The sequence below is a fragment of the Primulina tabacum genome, chromosome 4, assembly GCF_025594145.1.
Source record: "Primulina tabacum isolate GXHZ01 chromosome 4, ASM2559414v2, whole genome shotgun sequence".
Classification (NCBI taxonomy): Eukaryota; Viridiplantae; Streptophyta; class Magnoliopsida; order Lamiales; family Gesneriaceae; genus Primulina; species Primulina tabacum.
The window spans coordinates 5,948,859-5,967,253 of NC_134553.1; the positions used below are offsets into that span (position 1 = coordinate 5,948,859).

At 36.7% G+C, this 18,395-nt stretch overlaps 1 protein-coding gene and 1 long non-coding RNA gene across 2 annotated transcripts; one reads left to right on the top strand and one right to left on the bottom strand.

The window, feature by feature from the left end:
• The first annotated feature begins 440 nt into the window (after positions 1–440).
• Positions 441–16,881, top strand: LOC142542799 (bifunctional adenosine 5'-phosphosulfate phosphorylase/adenylylsulfatase HINT4). Its single transcript, XM_075649628.1, has 6 exons — positions 441–637; positions 730–776; positions 13,888–13,964; positions 14,065–14,131; positions 16,315–16,392; positions 16,518–16,881. The coding sequence occupies exons 1-6, from the start codon at positions 530–532 to the stop codon at positions 16,621–16,623; spliced, it is 483 nt and encodes a 160-aa protein (XP_075505743.1). The 5' UTR covers positions 441–529; the 3' UTR covers positions 16,624–16,881.
• On the bottom strand, positions 800–13,769 carry LOC142542801 (uncharacterized). The gene is made up of 3 exons (XR_012819591.1): positions 13,239–13,769; positions 6,046–6,984; positions 800–1,301 (listed from the first exon to the last, which is right to left on the bottom strand). It is a non-coding gene; the product is annotated as an uncharacterized LOC142542801 (long non-coding RNA).
• Positions 16,882–18,395: the final 1,514 nt, after the last annotated feature.

The following is an 18,395-nucleotide window of genomic DNA, read 5'->3' on the forward strand; positions in this document are numbered from 1 at the left end:
ATAATGAGGAAGTGTTAATGTAATGAATATGTGGCTCGTGGACCCCATCATTTTTGATGAGATGGAGAGTTATTAACATGAATTAATTCCGACGGATGCGGATGCCCTCATGGTCTTTATATGAGTAGATTTTTTGTGAGACGATCTCACGAATTTTTATCTGTGAGACAGGTTAACCTTACCGATATTCACAATAAAAAATAATACTCTTAGCATAAAAAATATTTACTTTTTATGGATGACCCAAATAAAAGATCTGGCTCATAAAATACGACCCGTGAAACCGTCTCACACAAACTTTTACCTTATATCAAGTATGTCTATATATGAAAAACGATTTAAATCAGATATTGTCGTTTCTATTGATTTTAAAATTATGGATTTTATAAAAAAATATTTTAAAAAAATTTACCCTCAGATTTGGATAATATTTAATTTTTAAATTCCTAAAATATAATCCCCAAATTTGCAGAAGCACCATCTATTTACTTGCCTTGCCCGAGCCTCTCGTAGAAATGGTGAAAATGGAATGATCAAAGCAGCGGAGAAGATTGGAGGAATGGCGGCAACCGTTACTGCATCTTGTGTCTTTTGCCAAATCTCCACTTCTTCCACCTCCGCCACGCTCCTTCATCAGGTCTAGTTTTTTTTTTTATTCTTTTTCCCACCAACTTGGTTCAATTTCTTGTATAAATTTTGTAATACACCCGTCTGTATCGATTGATGTAGGATGGTAAAGTTGTTGCTTTTCAAGACATTAATCCTTCTGCGTTCAGGTTTCTCCCGATTCACTATCCCAGTTTTTGTTTTGGTTATTTTTCTCATCCAGTGCAGAAATATCAATTTTTGTGCTATATTTGTCTCGTTAATTATTTTTATTTTTTCCTCTTCCTTTTTCACTCATTATTGAGATTGATCATGGTATGTGATCGATGTCCAACACCTGCTGAATGAACCTCTTTTGAAGCGAGAAATTATCGCTCCTCTTGTATGGTTTTGAAATTTGAATCCGTTTGAATAATTCTAGGGATTGAGGCTCGGCAGTGCTTCTTTATCACACTGTGTAGCCTTTGGAACGAAATTGAGCTAACTGGCTAAAACTCCCAAGGACGCTTTAAGATTTATCTGAGCTGTTTTGGATTCAACTTCTTGTGGAGCGTTATGAGCACTAACAATTACCTCCTAAATGTCTTTTGTGTAATGTTGCGATGCTTTAATTTTTAGGGCCCTTTATCGAATTGACTAACACTCGATGAAAATACGGAAATTCTGAATTTTCAATTGGAATACATTGGAGAAATCTGCGGTGTCAAAATATGTGAAATGAATATCTGCTGTATTATTTCTTACTATCAAGAATACAAACACACAGCCTATTTATACTAAGGAAGACAACAATAAAGAAAAGCGTGGGAAAAGGGAAAAGCGTATTTCCAAAAGCTGGCATTCAACACTCCCCCTCAAGCTTTGTGTAGGTTTCGAACACCAAGCTTGGAAATGAGATACTCATGCTGGTTCTTGTTCAACCCTTTGGTAAAAACGTCTGCCAACTGCTGGTTCGTTGGAACGTAGCTAGTTGAAATAACTTTGTTCTTGATTTTCTCACGAACCAAGTGACAATCGATCTCTATGTGTTTGGTTCGTTCATGATACATGGGATTTGCAGCTATATGCATTGCTGCCTTATTGTCACAGTGCAATACTACTGGTGTTGATATGCTTGTTCCCATGTCTTTGTAAACACCAAGAATCCAAACAATCTCACAGGTAGTGTTTGCCATGGCTCTATACTCGGCTTCTGCTGATGACCTTGAGATCGTACTCTGTTTCTTCGTCCGCCATGATATCAATGGAATTTCCGATTTTAATGCAGTAGCCAGTGAGAGATCGTCTAGTCATCAGACAACTAGCCCAATCCGGAATCACAATACGCTGAGATCTTTAAATCATTCTCTGCTGGAAACATGATACCAAGGCCAGGAGATCCCTTAAGATATTTCAATACTCGAATGGCAGCATCCATATGAGATTTCTTAGGAGCATGCATAAATTGACTCAGATTTTGCACCGTATAACATATATCTGGTCGTGTAATGGTTAGGTAGATTAATCTTCCAACCAAACGCTTATATGAGCTCGCATCTTCCAATAAAGCGTCTTTACATGTGGTAGATTTGTTCTTACATCCCATTGCATCAAGTTCATGGCTGGTAAGTTTAAGGTTCTGTTCTATCGGAGTATCACAAGGCTTCGCTCCTGCTATTCCAAAATCTGCTATAAGTTCCAATGCATACTTCCTTTGGCATAAGTAAATTCCCTCTGCTGACCTAGCAACTTCAATCCCAAGAAAATACTTCAATAAACCAAGATCCTTCAACTGAATATTCGAATGTAAAAATGCCTTTAAAGCATTAATATCTTCATCGTTATTTCCCGTGATCACAATGTCATCTACATATACGATTAACAAGGTAATAGAAGCTCCATGGTGCCTAGCAAACAACGAATGGTCATGCTCAGATTGAGTGTAACCAGCAGCAACCATTATACTAGCAAACTTGTTGTTCCATTGTCTAGAGGCTTGTTTAAGCCCATATAGAGATTTGCGGAGTTTACACATCTTATTCTCCCCCTCGACGCAATATCCCTGCGGAAGAGACATATATATTTCCTCATCCAAATCCCCCTGAAGGAAGGCATTGGTAACATCCATTTGATATAATGGTCAACCATGAGCTGCAGCCAGGCTTAACAAGCAGCGAATGGTTACGATTTTGGCAGTGGGTGAGAAAGTATCATGGAAATCAATACCGGGTTGTTGCGTATATCCTTTAGCAACTAACCGAGCTTTAAATCTATCGACAGAGCCATCAAAATGATGCTTTACCTTAAAAACCCATCGACAACCAATTGAGACAGCCCTTTTGGGAGAGTAACCACATCCCAAGTATGGTTTGATTCAAGAGCTGCAATTTCCAAGGCCATTGCATCCTTCCATCTAGCATCAACTATTGCCTCATGATAGTGCTGTGGTTCCTTAACAGAAGAAATGGATGCAAGGAAACTTTGATAGGAAGGAGAAAAATGGGAGGAATTGAGAAAATCAGAAATTGGATACAGACAATGGTTAGATAAGGTGGGACAAGAATAATCCTTTGTCCAAATAGGTGGAGTGGTACAGCGAGAAGAACGCCGAGGAATATGAGCAATGGCATTAGGAGCTATTTGAGGATGAATGGAGGGGTTATCAAAAACTTCGTCAATTATAGACGAATGAGTAGGAAAAGTTGACGGGCTAGAACAAGGAGTTTCAAAAGGAAATGTGTGTTCATGAAAAACCACGTCTCTAGAGACAAACAATTTTTTGTTATGGAGATTTAAAACCTTGTATCCTTTTTGTGTAATGGAATATCCAAGGAATACACAAGAATTGGCTCGGGGAGAGAACTTATGTCCCAATGGCAACGAAACAACATAGCACAAACACCCAAACGCATGCAAATGAGCATAGGAAGGTGGAGTACCCATGAGTAATTCATATGGAGTTTTGTTGTGCAAAATGGGACTAGGAGTTCTATTGATAAGGTATGTGGCAGTCAACACACAGTCGCCCCAATAATGAAGAGGAACAGAAGACTGAAAACGCAATGCACGAGCAATATCAAGAATATGCCTATGTTTGCGTTCCACAATTCCATTTTGTTGCGGGGTATAATGACAAGAACTTTGATGAATGATGCCAAGGGAGGAAAACAAATCTTGGCACTCGGTTTTAAAGAAGTCTAAGGCATTGTCTGTCCGAACAATCTTGACCGTGCTAGAAAATTGGGTTCGAACAAGAGCAAAGAAAGCTTTTAGAATGCGAAGTACGTCTAATTTAGAATGCATAAGATATACCCATGTGCCACGAGTAAAATCATCTACTATGGACAAAAAATATCTCTCCCCATTCAAAATTGGGGTATTGAATGGTCCCCAAATATCCATATGGAGCAAATGAAAAGAATGCAAAGTTTTAGGTTCACTGTGCAAAGGGAACTTCAATCTTGCTTGCTTAGATTGTGGACAAACAGGGCAATGTAAGAGAGACAAATTATTTGGTAAAAATGATAGTAAACGCATTCTTGTTTCAGACATATGGTCTAGACGCTTGTGCCACAAAGGTGCATTCACAGTTGCACAAGTGGGAGTTTCTTTGTGTAACAGTAAAGTATTACATTGAGGAAAAGAAGAACATAAGCTATTCATTGGCTGACACAAGGTCTCCATGGAATGAGGTGCTTCAAGATGATAGAGTCCATTTGTTTCTTTACCAATCCCCACAATCCTCCCATTTTTGAGGTCCTGAAAGAGACAAAAATGAGGGTAGAATGTGACAAAGCAATTATGGGATTTGGTGAATTTAGATATGGACAATAGATTGAACTGAAAATCTGGAATGTGGAGAACATTGTGAAGAGTGATTGAAGAAGATAATTCTACTGAACCTAGCTGACTAATGAGGGTAGTACTACCATTAGGCAACTTCACTGAACTATTGGAATTCAACATGGACTGAGGATTTTTAAGCAAGCTCAAATTTCCAACCATGTGTTCATTGGCACCAGTATCAACAATCCAATCAGAAGGTGGCTTGGAAACATGAAAGGTATGCAAATTACCTGCCATATTGACCACAGGTTCAGCACTGGTTTGAAGATTGCTATTGCCCAAAAGCTTCAGGATTTCTGCATATTGGGCAGAGGTGAACACAGGAGCAGGACTAGGACTTGTGTTGAGAACAGGACCAGAAGTGTGCAAGGGTGGAGGTTCAACATTTTCAACCAAATGCACATCAGCAACATTCTTATGTCCTCTACCAAAACCTCGCCCAAAGCGTTTATTGCCACCACCTCGACTCTGTCCTCGAAAGAGACGATGCCATGAAGGATATCCAACTACCTTATAGCAATTCTCCTTTGAATGTCCAGTCCAATTAGTGCTCACATTTCATAATATCCTTTCTTTGATAATCTGGTCTATTCTGGTTGGAATAAAATACCGTTGGTGGATGCTCAATAGCAGATAATGAACTGATGAGATTCCTCTTGAGAAACAATTGAAAACGCTTGTCCCACTGTAGGTAGAGGCGACATCATCAGAATCTGACTTCGTATGGCAGCATACCTTTCGTTTAATCCCATCAAAAATTGTAGCAATCGATGCTGTTGATCATGCTCAACATATTTCTTAGCTGCAGTACACTCACAGGAGGGCAAAGTCACTAATGAGGCAAACTCATCCCAAAGTTGCTTAAGCTTGCAGTAATATGCAGAAATAGTGCTTTGTCCTTGAGTCAATCTTCCTATATCCCGATGCAGGGCAAAAATGCGATAGCCATTGACCTTATCAAATTGTTCTTTTAGATCTGACCACACAACTGAAGATTCGGTTGCATAAACAATTCCACCGAAAATCTTGCTAGAAACAGTATTCAATATCCACGACAATACAAGAGCATTACATCTTTCCCATTGCAATGTTGCTGCACTACCAGCTTCAGGTCTCTTACAAGTACCATCGATAAATCCAATTTTATTCTTAGCTTGCAATGCGATCAACATAGCTCGGCTCCAGATCCCATAATTTTCCGTTCCTACTAACTGATTATTAACAGGATTCATACCTGGAGTATCTGAAGGATGGATGAACATAGGATCATTGAAATTAGGTCCATTCGCCATAATTGAGCTTCAATTTTGTTGAGAGTCTGGAATCGAAGCTGCGAGCTAAAAAAAAACTTGAAGGTAAAACTGATCGGAAGGAAATCTTTGAAAGTAAAATTGATCAGTGCAGTAAAAAAAATCACAATTCAGCAGATCGAGAGCTTGGATCGTGATCTTCGTTGCTCTGATACCATGTCAAAATATGTGAGAAATGAATATCTGCTGTATTATTTCTTACTATCAAGAATACAAACACACAGCCTATTTATACTAAGGAAGACAACAATAAAGAAAAGCGTGAGAAAAGGGAAAAGCGTATTTCCAAAAGCTAGCATTCAACATGCGGGGTTTTGTTGAATATGGTTTCCACGATGATGATTTTGTAGGTGTGGGAATTAAATAACGTAGAAGCTAATCACAGGCATAGAATAAACAATAAATGACCTACTTGACCTAAAGAAGTGATTACGATTGATCTTAATCGAGTGCCTACTTATGAAATTTTGCATGTCGTCTGTTGTTTTCTTCTGCTATTTTCATTAAACAAGTTACGTTGTATTGTGCTTAACATTTAAGTGCCTATATTTAAGTCCAATAAAAATTCTTCCAGTTCAGTTAAAGCTAATTTGAGGGCATTTCTAAGTATTTCCAAGTGAAAAACTATTGATCCTAAGAGGGGGTGAATTAGTTATTTAAAAAATTGCATTGCTCTTGGCATAGTTAACCATGCATCGACAACTTGCAATTGATGTGATAAAATTGTACCTAATATAAAATGATGATAATACATAGAGCAATAGTTCAATACATGACAATAGATATACATTACGTAAGGCCAATAAAAAAGCTAGACTCATTGAAGAAACTCGTTCTGCATAATGTGTTTGAAGCTTGTGTCTCCTAAGTGCATTGAAAAAACGTTATTGGCGAATAAAACAAGAACTTGAAGGGGACAACAACATATATAGTGATTTAGCAGAACATGTGCCCAACATATTCCAAGTCTACTATACGAGGCTTTTCACCTCAGGACTTTATCAACCATTCATCCCACTTGGTCATTGGCATGGAAGGATAGTAATCATTTTGGCCTTATGGACTCAACCTTCAATATTTTTTTACTGTAAACCAGAGCCTTTTGTATAAACTCAAGTCTAAACCATGTAAATCATCCAAATTTAGGGTGTTGGAGAAGCCATTTTGAATGATCCATTAATTATTGAGTGATGCACTCTCATTCATTTATAAGGTTTATGAATAAATGTATTCAATTGTATACCTTCAGAAGAAGCTTTTTCAAAGGGGAAACCCTAGAGAGAGAAAAATTTGAAAATGCTCTCTCCCCCCTCAAACCACCGTTCAACTGGATTCCTTCACTGACTTCAAAAATCTCTGAGCCGCATCGACCTTCTTTGAACTCAGACACCGGCGCCGCCCTACGGCCGTCGGCGGCATCCATCTTCTTCTTAAAATAAAAAAAAAAATCCTTCGATCTTTAACCTAGCCGCTTGCTTCCAATCACCGTTCCTTAGAACTTTTAAACCCCTCACCGTTCTATTTCATTCCTTCTAGCACCACAAACTCCTGAAAAATTCTTACAAATAAGGGTATTATTTCTGCGACAGTCGAGATGTATCAAGGGATGTTCAGGAACCATTTCAAAACAAGTTGCGAGATCAAAGTTGAACAAAAACTGTTCTTAATCAGCAGGGGCAGGAGGGGTAATACGGTCATGGTGACCGAAAGAACCAGAAATGCAAGCTACGTATTGGAAATGAATCTGGAAAGTTTAGATTGGATCATAGCAAAATTGTGGGAATACATTAACAAACCACAATCCTGCCCTAATTTCAATAGATTCAGAGGCAGAGAAGCAGTGGTTTCTATGCAGAGAATTGTGAACGGTCGAGGAAGTTATTTAGAAATATCCAAGCTAGTTTGGAGGGGCAAGACACAGCGCATCATCATACCAAGTGGAAGATTCAACGGGGGATGGAAATGGATGGCAAACAACTTGTCCAAATTTAGGATAAACAGAAGGGATGATGTATTGAATTCTAGAGTTATTCAAAAGACAATGGAACAACCACAGAAGCGGGGAAATGTTTGGATGAATGTTAGCGACAAGGGACATTCAGAAATGACAGAATCGGAACAATTACCAGATATGATGTCTAAGGATTGGAGTAAGGCTATTATCATTACAAGGGATTGTGTCAATACATCGTGGGAGTTGGTGAGTAAAACTCTCGGAAAGGCAGTCCAGAGAAAGATTGAAGTATTTCCATTTCAAGCCAACAAAGCAGTTTGGTGGCCACATAACGAAGAGGATGCATTATTCTATTTGCGATTGAAGAAGTGCTTTCTGGAAAATAAAGTCACTTTATCGTTTCAAAGATGGAGTCATAACAGCAACAGTGAAGAGGAAGTGTTCGAGTGTTGTCACAGTTGGATCCGTCTATTAGGGATACCTTGGGATCTATGGTCCAAAGATCTTTTCAAAAGTATTGGTGATCAATGCGGAGGTTTGTTAAACATCAGCCAAGATACTGTCCTACTAAGAGACTTATCAGCAGCAAAAATAAAAGTAGTGGGAGTCGAAGGAGGGTTCATCAACAGAAACCTTCAGATCACAACTAAAAGAGGACCCTTGATCATTCGCATTATTGTGGATTCAGTCAAAATATCAGAGTATGACATGTATGAAAAAAGATCTTACGCACAAGTGGTGATTAATGGAGCTACAGTCGTGACAGGCTGGGGTAACAAGAAAGGATTCAAAGAAAACGTTTCAAATGCAGAAAACATGAAAGACATCCAAAGAAGGCAGGAGGACAACATCACAGCTCATTCAGTAGAAAACCAAGAAGGAATGGTTTCGCACGACCAGAATTGTGAGCCACCGAACATGTGCAAATTTAAAGAAACCAATGGTCTTATGATCGCCGAGAAGGATGAAAATCCTGGAGAACGGAGCTGTGTATCAGAACCATGGCAACGTGGGAAGAATATCAAGATTCTCAAAAAGTTAAAGCCTAAAGATGAGAATGAATTTCAGAAGGGGAAGATTGAATCTACAAACATTCTTGATACACAAGACAATGGACATCAAGACTTAGAAGAGGAATATTGCCCAGTTGAAAGGAAATTTGAGCATGTATATCGCAGGAAACAAGTAAAGTCACATCAAGAATCATATCACTTGCAAAAGAAAGAAACTTCAAAGATATCAATCATTGAGATCGACAAAGATACAAGTCACGGGGAGGATGGAATATGGGAGGAACAACTATATCATGGAGCGAGGGATGATACTTCAGATGATGGCGGAGCTTTCAGCGATGCCGACAGTCATATCTCTGATCACTCGGATAAGTCAACAAGAAAATCTCAGGATTTTGATGATTTGGGCGAATTTTTTGAAGAGTCTCCGAGCAAGGTATGCAATTTACCCAACAATTCTAATTCTCATCACTCTCCTTTCCATTCTCTTTCTGTCTCAGTTTCCTTCTTCGGGTCGGGGGGAGGGGTAGAGGTTATGGGTGAGCGGGAAATTGACTCTGTGGGTAAAAAGGTGGGTATATCGGGAAACAACTTCACAGGGCATCACGAGGGGATGGTTGAAGGTGAGAAAATTGATGGTCTGGGAAAGCAGGAATCCAACTATACCGATAAGAATGAGTGCTTAAGGTTAATGGGTGTAGAAAAGGTGGAATTTAACGACTTAGAAGAGTGTGGAATGATGACGAAGAGTGAAGTAGTCAGATGTTGTAAGAATAAGAGGGAGGCGAAAGTGAATCAATGAAAGTTGTTTCATGGAATATCAGGGGGAGTGGATCAGCCACACGAAGGGGATTGATACGAGCCGTAATCGCCAAAGAAAAACCAGATTTAATAATTCTGCAGGAAACAAAAAAAGAAGTGGTGGACATGAGATTAATTTCAAATCTATGGAAGTCGAGATTTGTGGAATGGGTAACCTTACCTGCAGTGGGTAGATCAGGGGGGATTCTCATTATGTGGGATCCAAGAGTTATTATGGTCAAGGATAATTTGATCGGGGATTTCTCTGTTTCGATTCACATTCAAAAAGATGCACAACACGACTGGTGGTTTACAGCTGTTTACGGGCCATGTCAACCAAGTTTAAGAAATAATTTTTGGGATGAGCTTGCAGGGCTGAGGGTAATATGCGGAGATAGATGGTGCTTGGGGGGAGATTTCAATGTAGTAAGGTCAATTCAAGAGAAAATTAATAGCTGCTCAATGACATCGAGTATGCACTGTTTTGATAGCTTGATACAGGAACTTCAGTTATGTGATCCACCTTTAATGAATGGAAAATTCACTTGGTCGAATCTCAGGTCTTCACCCATTTGTTGCCGATTAGATAGATTCATGTTCACGGTGGGATGGACCGAAATTTACCCATTCTACAGACAATCAATCTACCGAGAATCACTTCGGATCATTTCCCTCTGGTTCTTGATTTGGCAAAAACTAAGTGGGGCCCTACACCTTTCAGATTTGAGAACGTGTGGTTAAGGGACAAAAGCTTCAAAATTTTGACACAATCGTGGTGGAACAATTCGAATACACAAGGATGGGCGGGATATAGACTCATGATGAAACTAAAGTCAGTTAAGGGTGACATCAAAAAGTGGAACAAAGAGGTATATGGAATGCTGGAAATGAAATCAGCAGACTTATCAAACAAAATCAGCAGAATTGACAAATTGGAGGGTGAGGTGAGGGCTTCAGAAGGCTTAGTGACCGAGAGAAAAGAAGCGAAATTGATGTTCGAAGAGTTGACAAGAAGGAAGAATCAAATAAATTATCAAAAAAGCAAGATAAAATGGTTCAAAGAAGGGGATCAAAACACAAAATTCTTTCACTCCCTTCTTAACCAACGTAAGAGTAAGTCAACCATTGAAAGACTCGAAAGAAATGATGGTTCCATTACAACATGTGAGGATGAGATTGTTTCAATAATCTCAGAATTCTACAAGGGACTGTACTGTAAGCCGGATGCGAGATGTTGGGGTATTGAAAGTGTGGAATGGTGTCCAATAGAAGCGGAGATGAGTCGACAGCTGGAAAATAAATTTACCGAAGACGAGGTGAAAGAAGCAGTCTTCAAGTGCGATGGAAACAAGAGCCCGGGAGCTGATGGATTTACTTTGGCTTTTTTCCAAGAATGTTGGGAAATTGTCAAATCAGATCTTATGTTGGTTTTTGATGAGTTTTTTCAGAGTGGCATCATAAACGGATTAACCAACGAGACTTATATATGCTTGATTAGAAAGAAAGTCGACTCGTACAAAGTGAAGGATTTCAGACCGATCAGTCTAATAACAAGCTTATATAAGATAATTTCGAAAGTCTTAACAGAGAGGATGAAAAAAAGGATGGCGGAGACAGTTTCAGAATCGCAAAATGCATTTGTTGAAGGTAGACAAATTCTAGACTGTGGTCTTATAGCGAACGAGTTGCTTGAAGAGGCAAGGATTAAGGAAAAAAAAGGATGGGTTTTGAAAGTGGACTTTGAGAAGGCTTACGATAACGTGAGTTGGGACTTTCGTTTTAATGAAGAAGGGGTTTGGAAATAGATGGAGATCTTGGATGAGATGGATGGCCGAGAGGAAAATTTAGGGCTTTCAAAGGTCTACGTCAAGGAGATCCATTGTCTCCATTCCTATTCAATTTGGTCGTCGATGTGTTGGGAAGATTGATAGACAAAGCTAAGGAATCGAACCTAATAAAGGGGATAGAGGTCGGCAGAGGAAAGATCCAGATATCTCACATCCAGTTTGCGGACAACACACTATTTTTCTCACATGATGATGATCACATAATATTCATGGTACAAGTGGTGAGTTCTTTTTGTGATATGTCGGGTTTGAAAATCAATTGGGAAAAGAGTGCGTTGTTGGGAATAAACCGTGAACATGTAGAAGTTGATAGGTTAGCAAGATAATTGGGATATGGTAAAGAGACATGGCCTATTACATACTTGGGTGTACCTTTGGGAGGCAACCCATTGCAACAATCATTCTGGCAGCCGGTGGTTGCTAAAATGTCCAGAAAACTGGCTACTTGGAAGAAGGCATTTTTGTCTATAGGGGAAAGATTGACGTTGATACTTTCGGTTTTGAATTCCATCCCGATATATTACATGTCTTTATTCAAGGTCCCAAAAAGTGTTGAGGATTCGATGGATAAGATATCAAGGAACTTTTTATGGGACGGAGCGGATGGAGACAGCCACATACATTTGGCCGCACTGGGATCATGTTTGTAAAACAAAGGAAAGAGGAGGACTGGGAATTGCAAAAATCATATTCAAAAATACACCCTTGCTTGGGAAGTGGTGGTGGAGATTTTTCGTAGAAGATGGGACATTGTGGAAAAAGATTATTGTTAGTAAATATGGGTTACAAGAAAATGGGTGGGATGCGGGGTTGGCAAGAAATGTTTCGTTTAGATGCCCTTGGAAGTTTATTTCCAAGATATACCCAACTTTTAAGAATAAGATTTCAGTTAAGGTGAGAGGAGGGAATAAGGTCAGATTCTGGGAAGATAATTGGTTGGGGGCCTGTTCGTTCAAAGTTTGTTTCCCATCAATATTTCAGCTATCATCTTTTCACAATTTGCCTATTTCATATTTTGCACAAATTGATTATGACACAGGCAACTATTCTTGGGATTTTCATTTTCGAAGGGAGGTGAGAGATGAGGAGATGGATGAGTTGTCAGGGCTATTAGAAGTCTTAGAATCGGTTAGATTAGTTCACGGGGTGGACGATTTTATTCAGTGGAACGGGGATTCGTCGGGTATGTTTTCAGTTAGATCATTCTACGAGTCTTTCTTCTCATATCATTTTTATCCAAAATTCCAATTTTTCGAGGCTATTTGGAAAGTCCCTGTTCCTACCAAGATTCAGTTTTTTTCTTGGACAATCGCATTGGGTAAGCTGCCTACCTCGGATATGATTCAAAAAAAATGCCCCGGAATTGCTTTGTGCCCCAATTGGTGTGTTCTATGCAGGAATGATATAGAGTCTCAGGACCATCTTCTCATCCACTGTTCATTCTCGTTATCATTGTGGAATAGAGCGTTGCAAGAGATGCAGTTGGTTTGGGTGATACCTAAAACAACAAAAGAATTATTCGGTATGGATTTGGGACAAACCACGAGCAAAAGAGGAAGACTATTTTGGCAAGTCTTGGTTCATTGCATATGTTGGACGGTTTGGTTGGAAAGAAACCAAATAATCTTTGAAGGAAAAGATGCAAATATTGACAAGTGCTGGGAGAAGATCAGGATTACCGTTGCCAATTGGATCGAAATTCACAAAGATTTCAAGAATGTTTCGATTTTCGATTTGATAAGACAATGGGATTATGTGTATGACTAAACTAATCGTGCTATTGTTTACTAGATTAGGACAGTGAACTTCTAGTCCACTGATGTAATCCTTTTTACTATATTAATAATAAAATAATGTTTCCTATCAAAAAAAAATTGTATACCTTCAGAAGAAAATAAAACAATCTATAGTATGATTGGAAAATGAAATGGATAGCTTTTTCTTCCTAGGTGTATTTGGAAGAACTTAAAACAAAAATGAGTGAATGTGTATCACTCAAAGTAGTTGTTTTTGTTGATTAACGGTTACAGCTGCACAAGTTCAGCAACTTATTTGATGTCCAAAATTTTGCATTTAATAAACTTTGCTCTGCTAGTCGATGCCTGGAAATTGCTTAATTTCACTAACATGAAAAATGAACATCATTTCATACTATTCAAGTTTCACTTGTGCAACAACTTATTTGATGTCCAAAATTTTTCATTTAATAAACTTAGCTCTGCTAGTCAATGTGCTGGAAATTAATAAGTTCATTAATATGAAAACTGAAAATCATTTTCATATTATTCAAGTTTCAGCTTCAGTTCTGACTTTATCAACTATATTATTGTTATGTGGTATTAATAACATATTGTTTCTACTTTGAATTCTTTTAAATTTGTTTTTTTGAATTTTTTTTATAGCATATGAAAAATTAACTCTGAAAACGAAGCAAATGGGAATACAATAGTGTTTTGATTTCATTTCTTGTGTGCACTTTGTTCCTTCTTTTAATGTCAATAATTTTTACACAAACACATTATTTCTTGTAGGCATTATTTGGTGATTCCAATTGAGCACATACCAACCGTCAAAGACCTTCAAAGAAGATCTGAAGACTTTTCATTAGGTAGCTACTATATAATTGGCATTTCTTCTTTAGGCACTATGCTATATCCGAGTAATTTCTTATTTCATGTGGCTGAATTCTACATTTACCTTTTTGTTAGTCAGTCACATGTTGACTGTGGGACAAAGTCTATTGCAAAGAGATGCACCTTATGCAGAGAAATATAGGTATGTTTCTTTGAAGACAAAAGTTGGATATTTGTCATTTTTTGTGTTGCATTGTGAAATTCTAATTATCTAGTATATCTTAAAGTTGTGCCTGTAAGTTGTAATAGTGGATTTAGAACTACTCTACCTTATCATGGCGGACAAATGTTATTTTCCATAGCATATTATCACAGGCTTAACTCTTCTAAGTACACGTTTGACTTTTGCTCTTTGACTACGCCACTGCGAGTACTAGCAAAACAATCTTGGAGAGTGATTTAGGGTGGTTAAGTATATATGTATGCACAAATAACTTGGAAAATTTCTAGAGAGAATGGATCCGTTTGGATGGGACTTTAAAAACATTTTTAGTGTTTTATAAGGAAAAAAAATTCAATGTGTGTTTGGACAAGTTGTTTTCAAAATTTTTGCAGGAATCATTTTAAAAAATTGTTTTCCAAGTTAAATTTTAAAAATAACTGAAATATATTTTTTGTTGTTTTTAAAATAAAAAACGCTGGTAAAATATATGGTCAAATTGTAAATGAGTTATTCCTTTTCAATTTTTTTTTTCTCAAATCTCCCTTCCCATGCTAAAAATGCAAACTTTTTATCTCCCTACTTTTCATCTCAGCCTGCCTTCGTTGCCTCCGCCCAAACCCTAATAGACAGGTTACCATTAGGATTAGTCATATGGCATTTATGTTTAGTTCCAGTGGTCATGAGTGACATGTTTGATCCGGAAGGATGATAAGGTAACTGTTTGATGAAATGATTTTGTGAGAAACTTGGGTTCGTATAATTTTTAACATTTGGTGCTAGTGCATGTAATTTTACGGTCTAGTTTTCAGATTGACTCCTGTGAGAGATTGGGCGTGGGGCAGGTGCATGGTGTAGGGGTGAAGAAGGCGAAAAGAAATGAAATTACTCGACCTGCCCATTAGTTGGGCCGATTTGTGTTAGTCCTACCCTAAATTAATTATGTGGTCTAATTATAACTATCTTGGATCCTTATGAAGTTGTGCACATAGAATGAATTAATGAAACAACTCAGATTTAGATTCTTGCTCAGTGTCAATTCTCTTACTTGAATTACTTAGTGTACCAACTCAAATGTGGAATGCATCGAGATCAAGTCGTTAAATTTTTTTTACTATAAATTATGTCTTTTTGCTTTCAACATTTTAAATGATAACTTGTACGTTTTAAATTGCATATAGTTAATAGTGCATTAAATGAGAAAAAGAAAAAGAAAAAGAAATAAAATCAAGCACAAACGTATGAGATGAGGTGAAGAAAAATAAGAGAACCTCTTAATCGTAAACAATAAAACAGATGAGAAGAAAGAAAATTATAATTAAAATTTTTATATAGAATGGTTGTCCAAACACATTCTTAATTATTTTTCTCTTTAAATTGTTTTTTGAAATAATTGTCCAAACACTTTTTTAACTGGAAAAACTATTTTATATCATAGTTGTCCACACAAATATTTATTCATAAAAAACTTTTAAAACATTTTATAAAAAATTAATAATTTTTTTTTATAAAAATGTTTTATAAGTATTTGTCAAAACAGAGACAAAATATCATAATTTTGTTGAATGCAGAATGAGTTGTGAAATTCTTGAATGTGATTTTCAAATGAACTCATGCCTTTATGTATGGAAGTTGTCTCCAAGAATGGATGATGACTAAGACCAATTGAATATCATAGGCTTCTATTGCTAGAAATCACTACACTTGTCTTCTCAATAATATAAAAGAGTCTTGGAATAGTGTAAATCTTCAGTCTCCACATTTTGCTATATTTCCCCAGAAGCTTTAGACTTGGTCCTTTACACAACGTTCTAGATCATTTCATATGAACATAAAATGTTCAAGTTTTGTCTGCCACCTTCTAGGCCATTCTGTATGAACCTAGAAACTTCAAGTCATTTCTCCTTCTCAACTACTATGAAATATTTCTTTGCCTTAAAGGAAATATTAAAGCATTCAAGAAGGTTCCGGATGCCACCAAGCCTTTGTAATAGCTTTCTTAGCCATAATCCTTGCTTTTGTTGTGCTTCGAAACTATCGTGTCATGGCAATATTATCCTTTGCGTCGATGATTCCTACCAGATGAGATCCTCAATATGGTTTGCGAGGTATTCGTTTTAAAAAAGTGCGAAAAATTCACATTTGTTTGATAAATTTCGTCTCAGATTTGGATTTCACCAGCCTCCATTTAATAGCGTCAATCATCTGCATCTCCATTGCTTTGCACTTCCATTTGCACCCAGGTGAGATGTTTGATCCCCTATAACATTATAAAACAAGTATTTTGGTCATATATCTTCTTTTATAAGTTTCATTCTAATCCTGGTAAGTTTTAAATACTCTATTTGGTGTTAAAATTCAAAAACAGATGGAAAAGGATAAAATACTCGTCCTTAGGACCGATTGGTGGATTCATTGAAGTTGAGAAGTTGCTGGAAAGGATAAAACCTACATTCGTCCCTCTAAGTCATTGATTTCGTTTACTTCAATTGATATGCTTTGGCTTAAATGTAGCACCCACCCAGTTACTATGTTCTTGTGTGTAAATTTGTGGGACCCTTGAGATAGTTTATTGAATCCATAAGCTGAAGAGTGGAAGAGGATAGCTTGGATGCACCCAAAATTTACACCTTTTTTCTGGGACTGAAATGTCCTTGTCAGTTTATCCAAACTCTGATGTTTGAATTTGTGAAGATTTCATTGAAAGAAAGTAGTATTGTATTTGAGGATGATGAAGTATCACAATCTGTGTACGTGTGGCTGCTGATCAGTTCTTTTCTACTGTTGGGGTGAATAGTATGGGCACCTTATGGGCAAGATTTTAGTTTCAAATACAACAAGCCCGATTAAATACGGTGGCTAACCGGATCAAATTTATAAAATAAATTTGGTCAACTAATTTTTTTTTAAAAAAATGATTTCAATATATTTGAAATACAATATACTTTTTTTAAAAAAACTGACATCTCTTTTTTTTGAAAAAATAGTCGACATGATTTTTTTTTTAAAAAAAAAAACCTTGATAACCGTGTCAGGTACTTCCGATCATATATCCTTCCCCAAAAATCAAAATGTCTCGATCTCGAAAGTGTCTTTATAATAAAGTAAAAATTTGTGAGATGGTTTTATGGATCGTATTTTTGTGAGACATATCTTTTATTTGATTTATCCTATAAAAAAATATTATTTTTTATGTTAAGAGTATTAATTTTTATTGTGAATATCGATAAGATTGATCCGTCTCATAGATAAAGATTCGTAAGATCGTCCACAATAGACCTACTCTTATAAGAATGTCCGTTGACGTCAATAAATTTGATAGTTCTTTGCCAAAAATTACCAAATATTCTTATGACATAAATTTTAATTATAAATGCACACAATGTATTGGATATTTTACTACTCCATTTTTTTCAAAAGAAATATTTGATATTTACTATTCTTTTAGAACGACCAAGAGTCCAAGATGGTCTCACCCAAAAAAAAGGACCATTGATTTGAAACAAAATATACAATAGAATAGATACATCTAGGTATGTGTGCATGTTATTATGTTGAGTGCAATTTTCTTTTCTTTTCTTTTCTTTTTAAATTTCATGTTTTAGTACTCCAAAATAAAAAAGTACGTATACAATTTGACGGTTGTCGGAACCTTTGCTGAAACTTTAAAGAATGTGTATTTTATTTTGTTTTTTGGTTGGCCTTGATTTTTCAAGCTTGATTACCTAATTCACTACATAACAAAAACAATCACAATTATAATTACTATAATCAGTTCAGATAATAATAAAAAAAAAACCCCCAAAATATTTCAGCTCTTTGTTAAAATGCGGGATGTAACATTCTTCTTTTCCTCATACTTTCTGGTCGAGGAATTTTTTTTCCTAATTAAACAACCAATTCTAACCCGAGACTTCTTCAGTTTTGAGGTTTAATAATTTCCATTACACGAAATGAGCGTGATGTAACATTCTTACGACAATATTTTGGTAGCAAAGTGGGTCTATATATATATATTAAAACAATGTCACAATTCCATTTTGTAAAATATGTCTGCTATTTGAGTCGTTAATGAAAAAATATTATTTATTATTGTAAATATGAGTAGAGTTGATCTGTCTTATAGATAAAGATCCGTAAAAATCATCTTACAAGAAACCTACTAATTAATTAATCGTTATACCTGCCACAATTGCATTGGCATATTATTATTGCAAGGTCAGAAAATTTATTTAACAATAGTCGT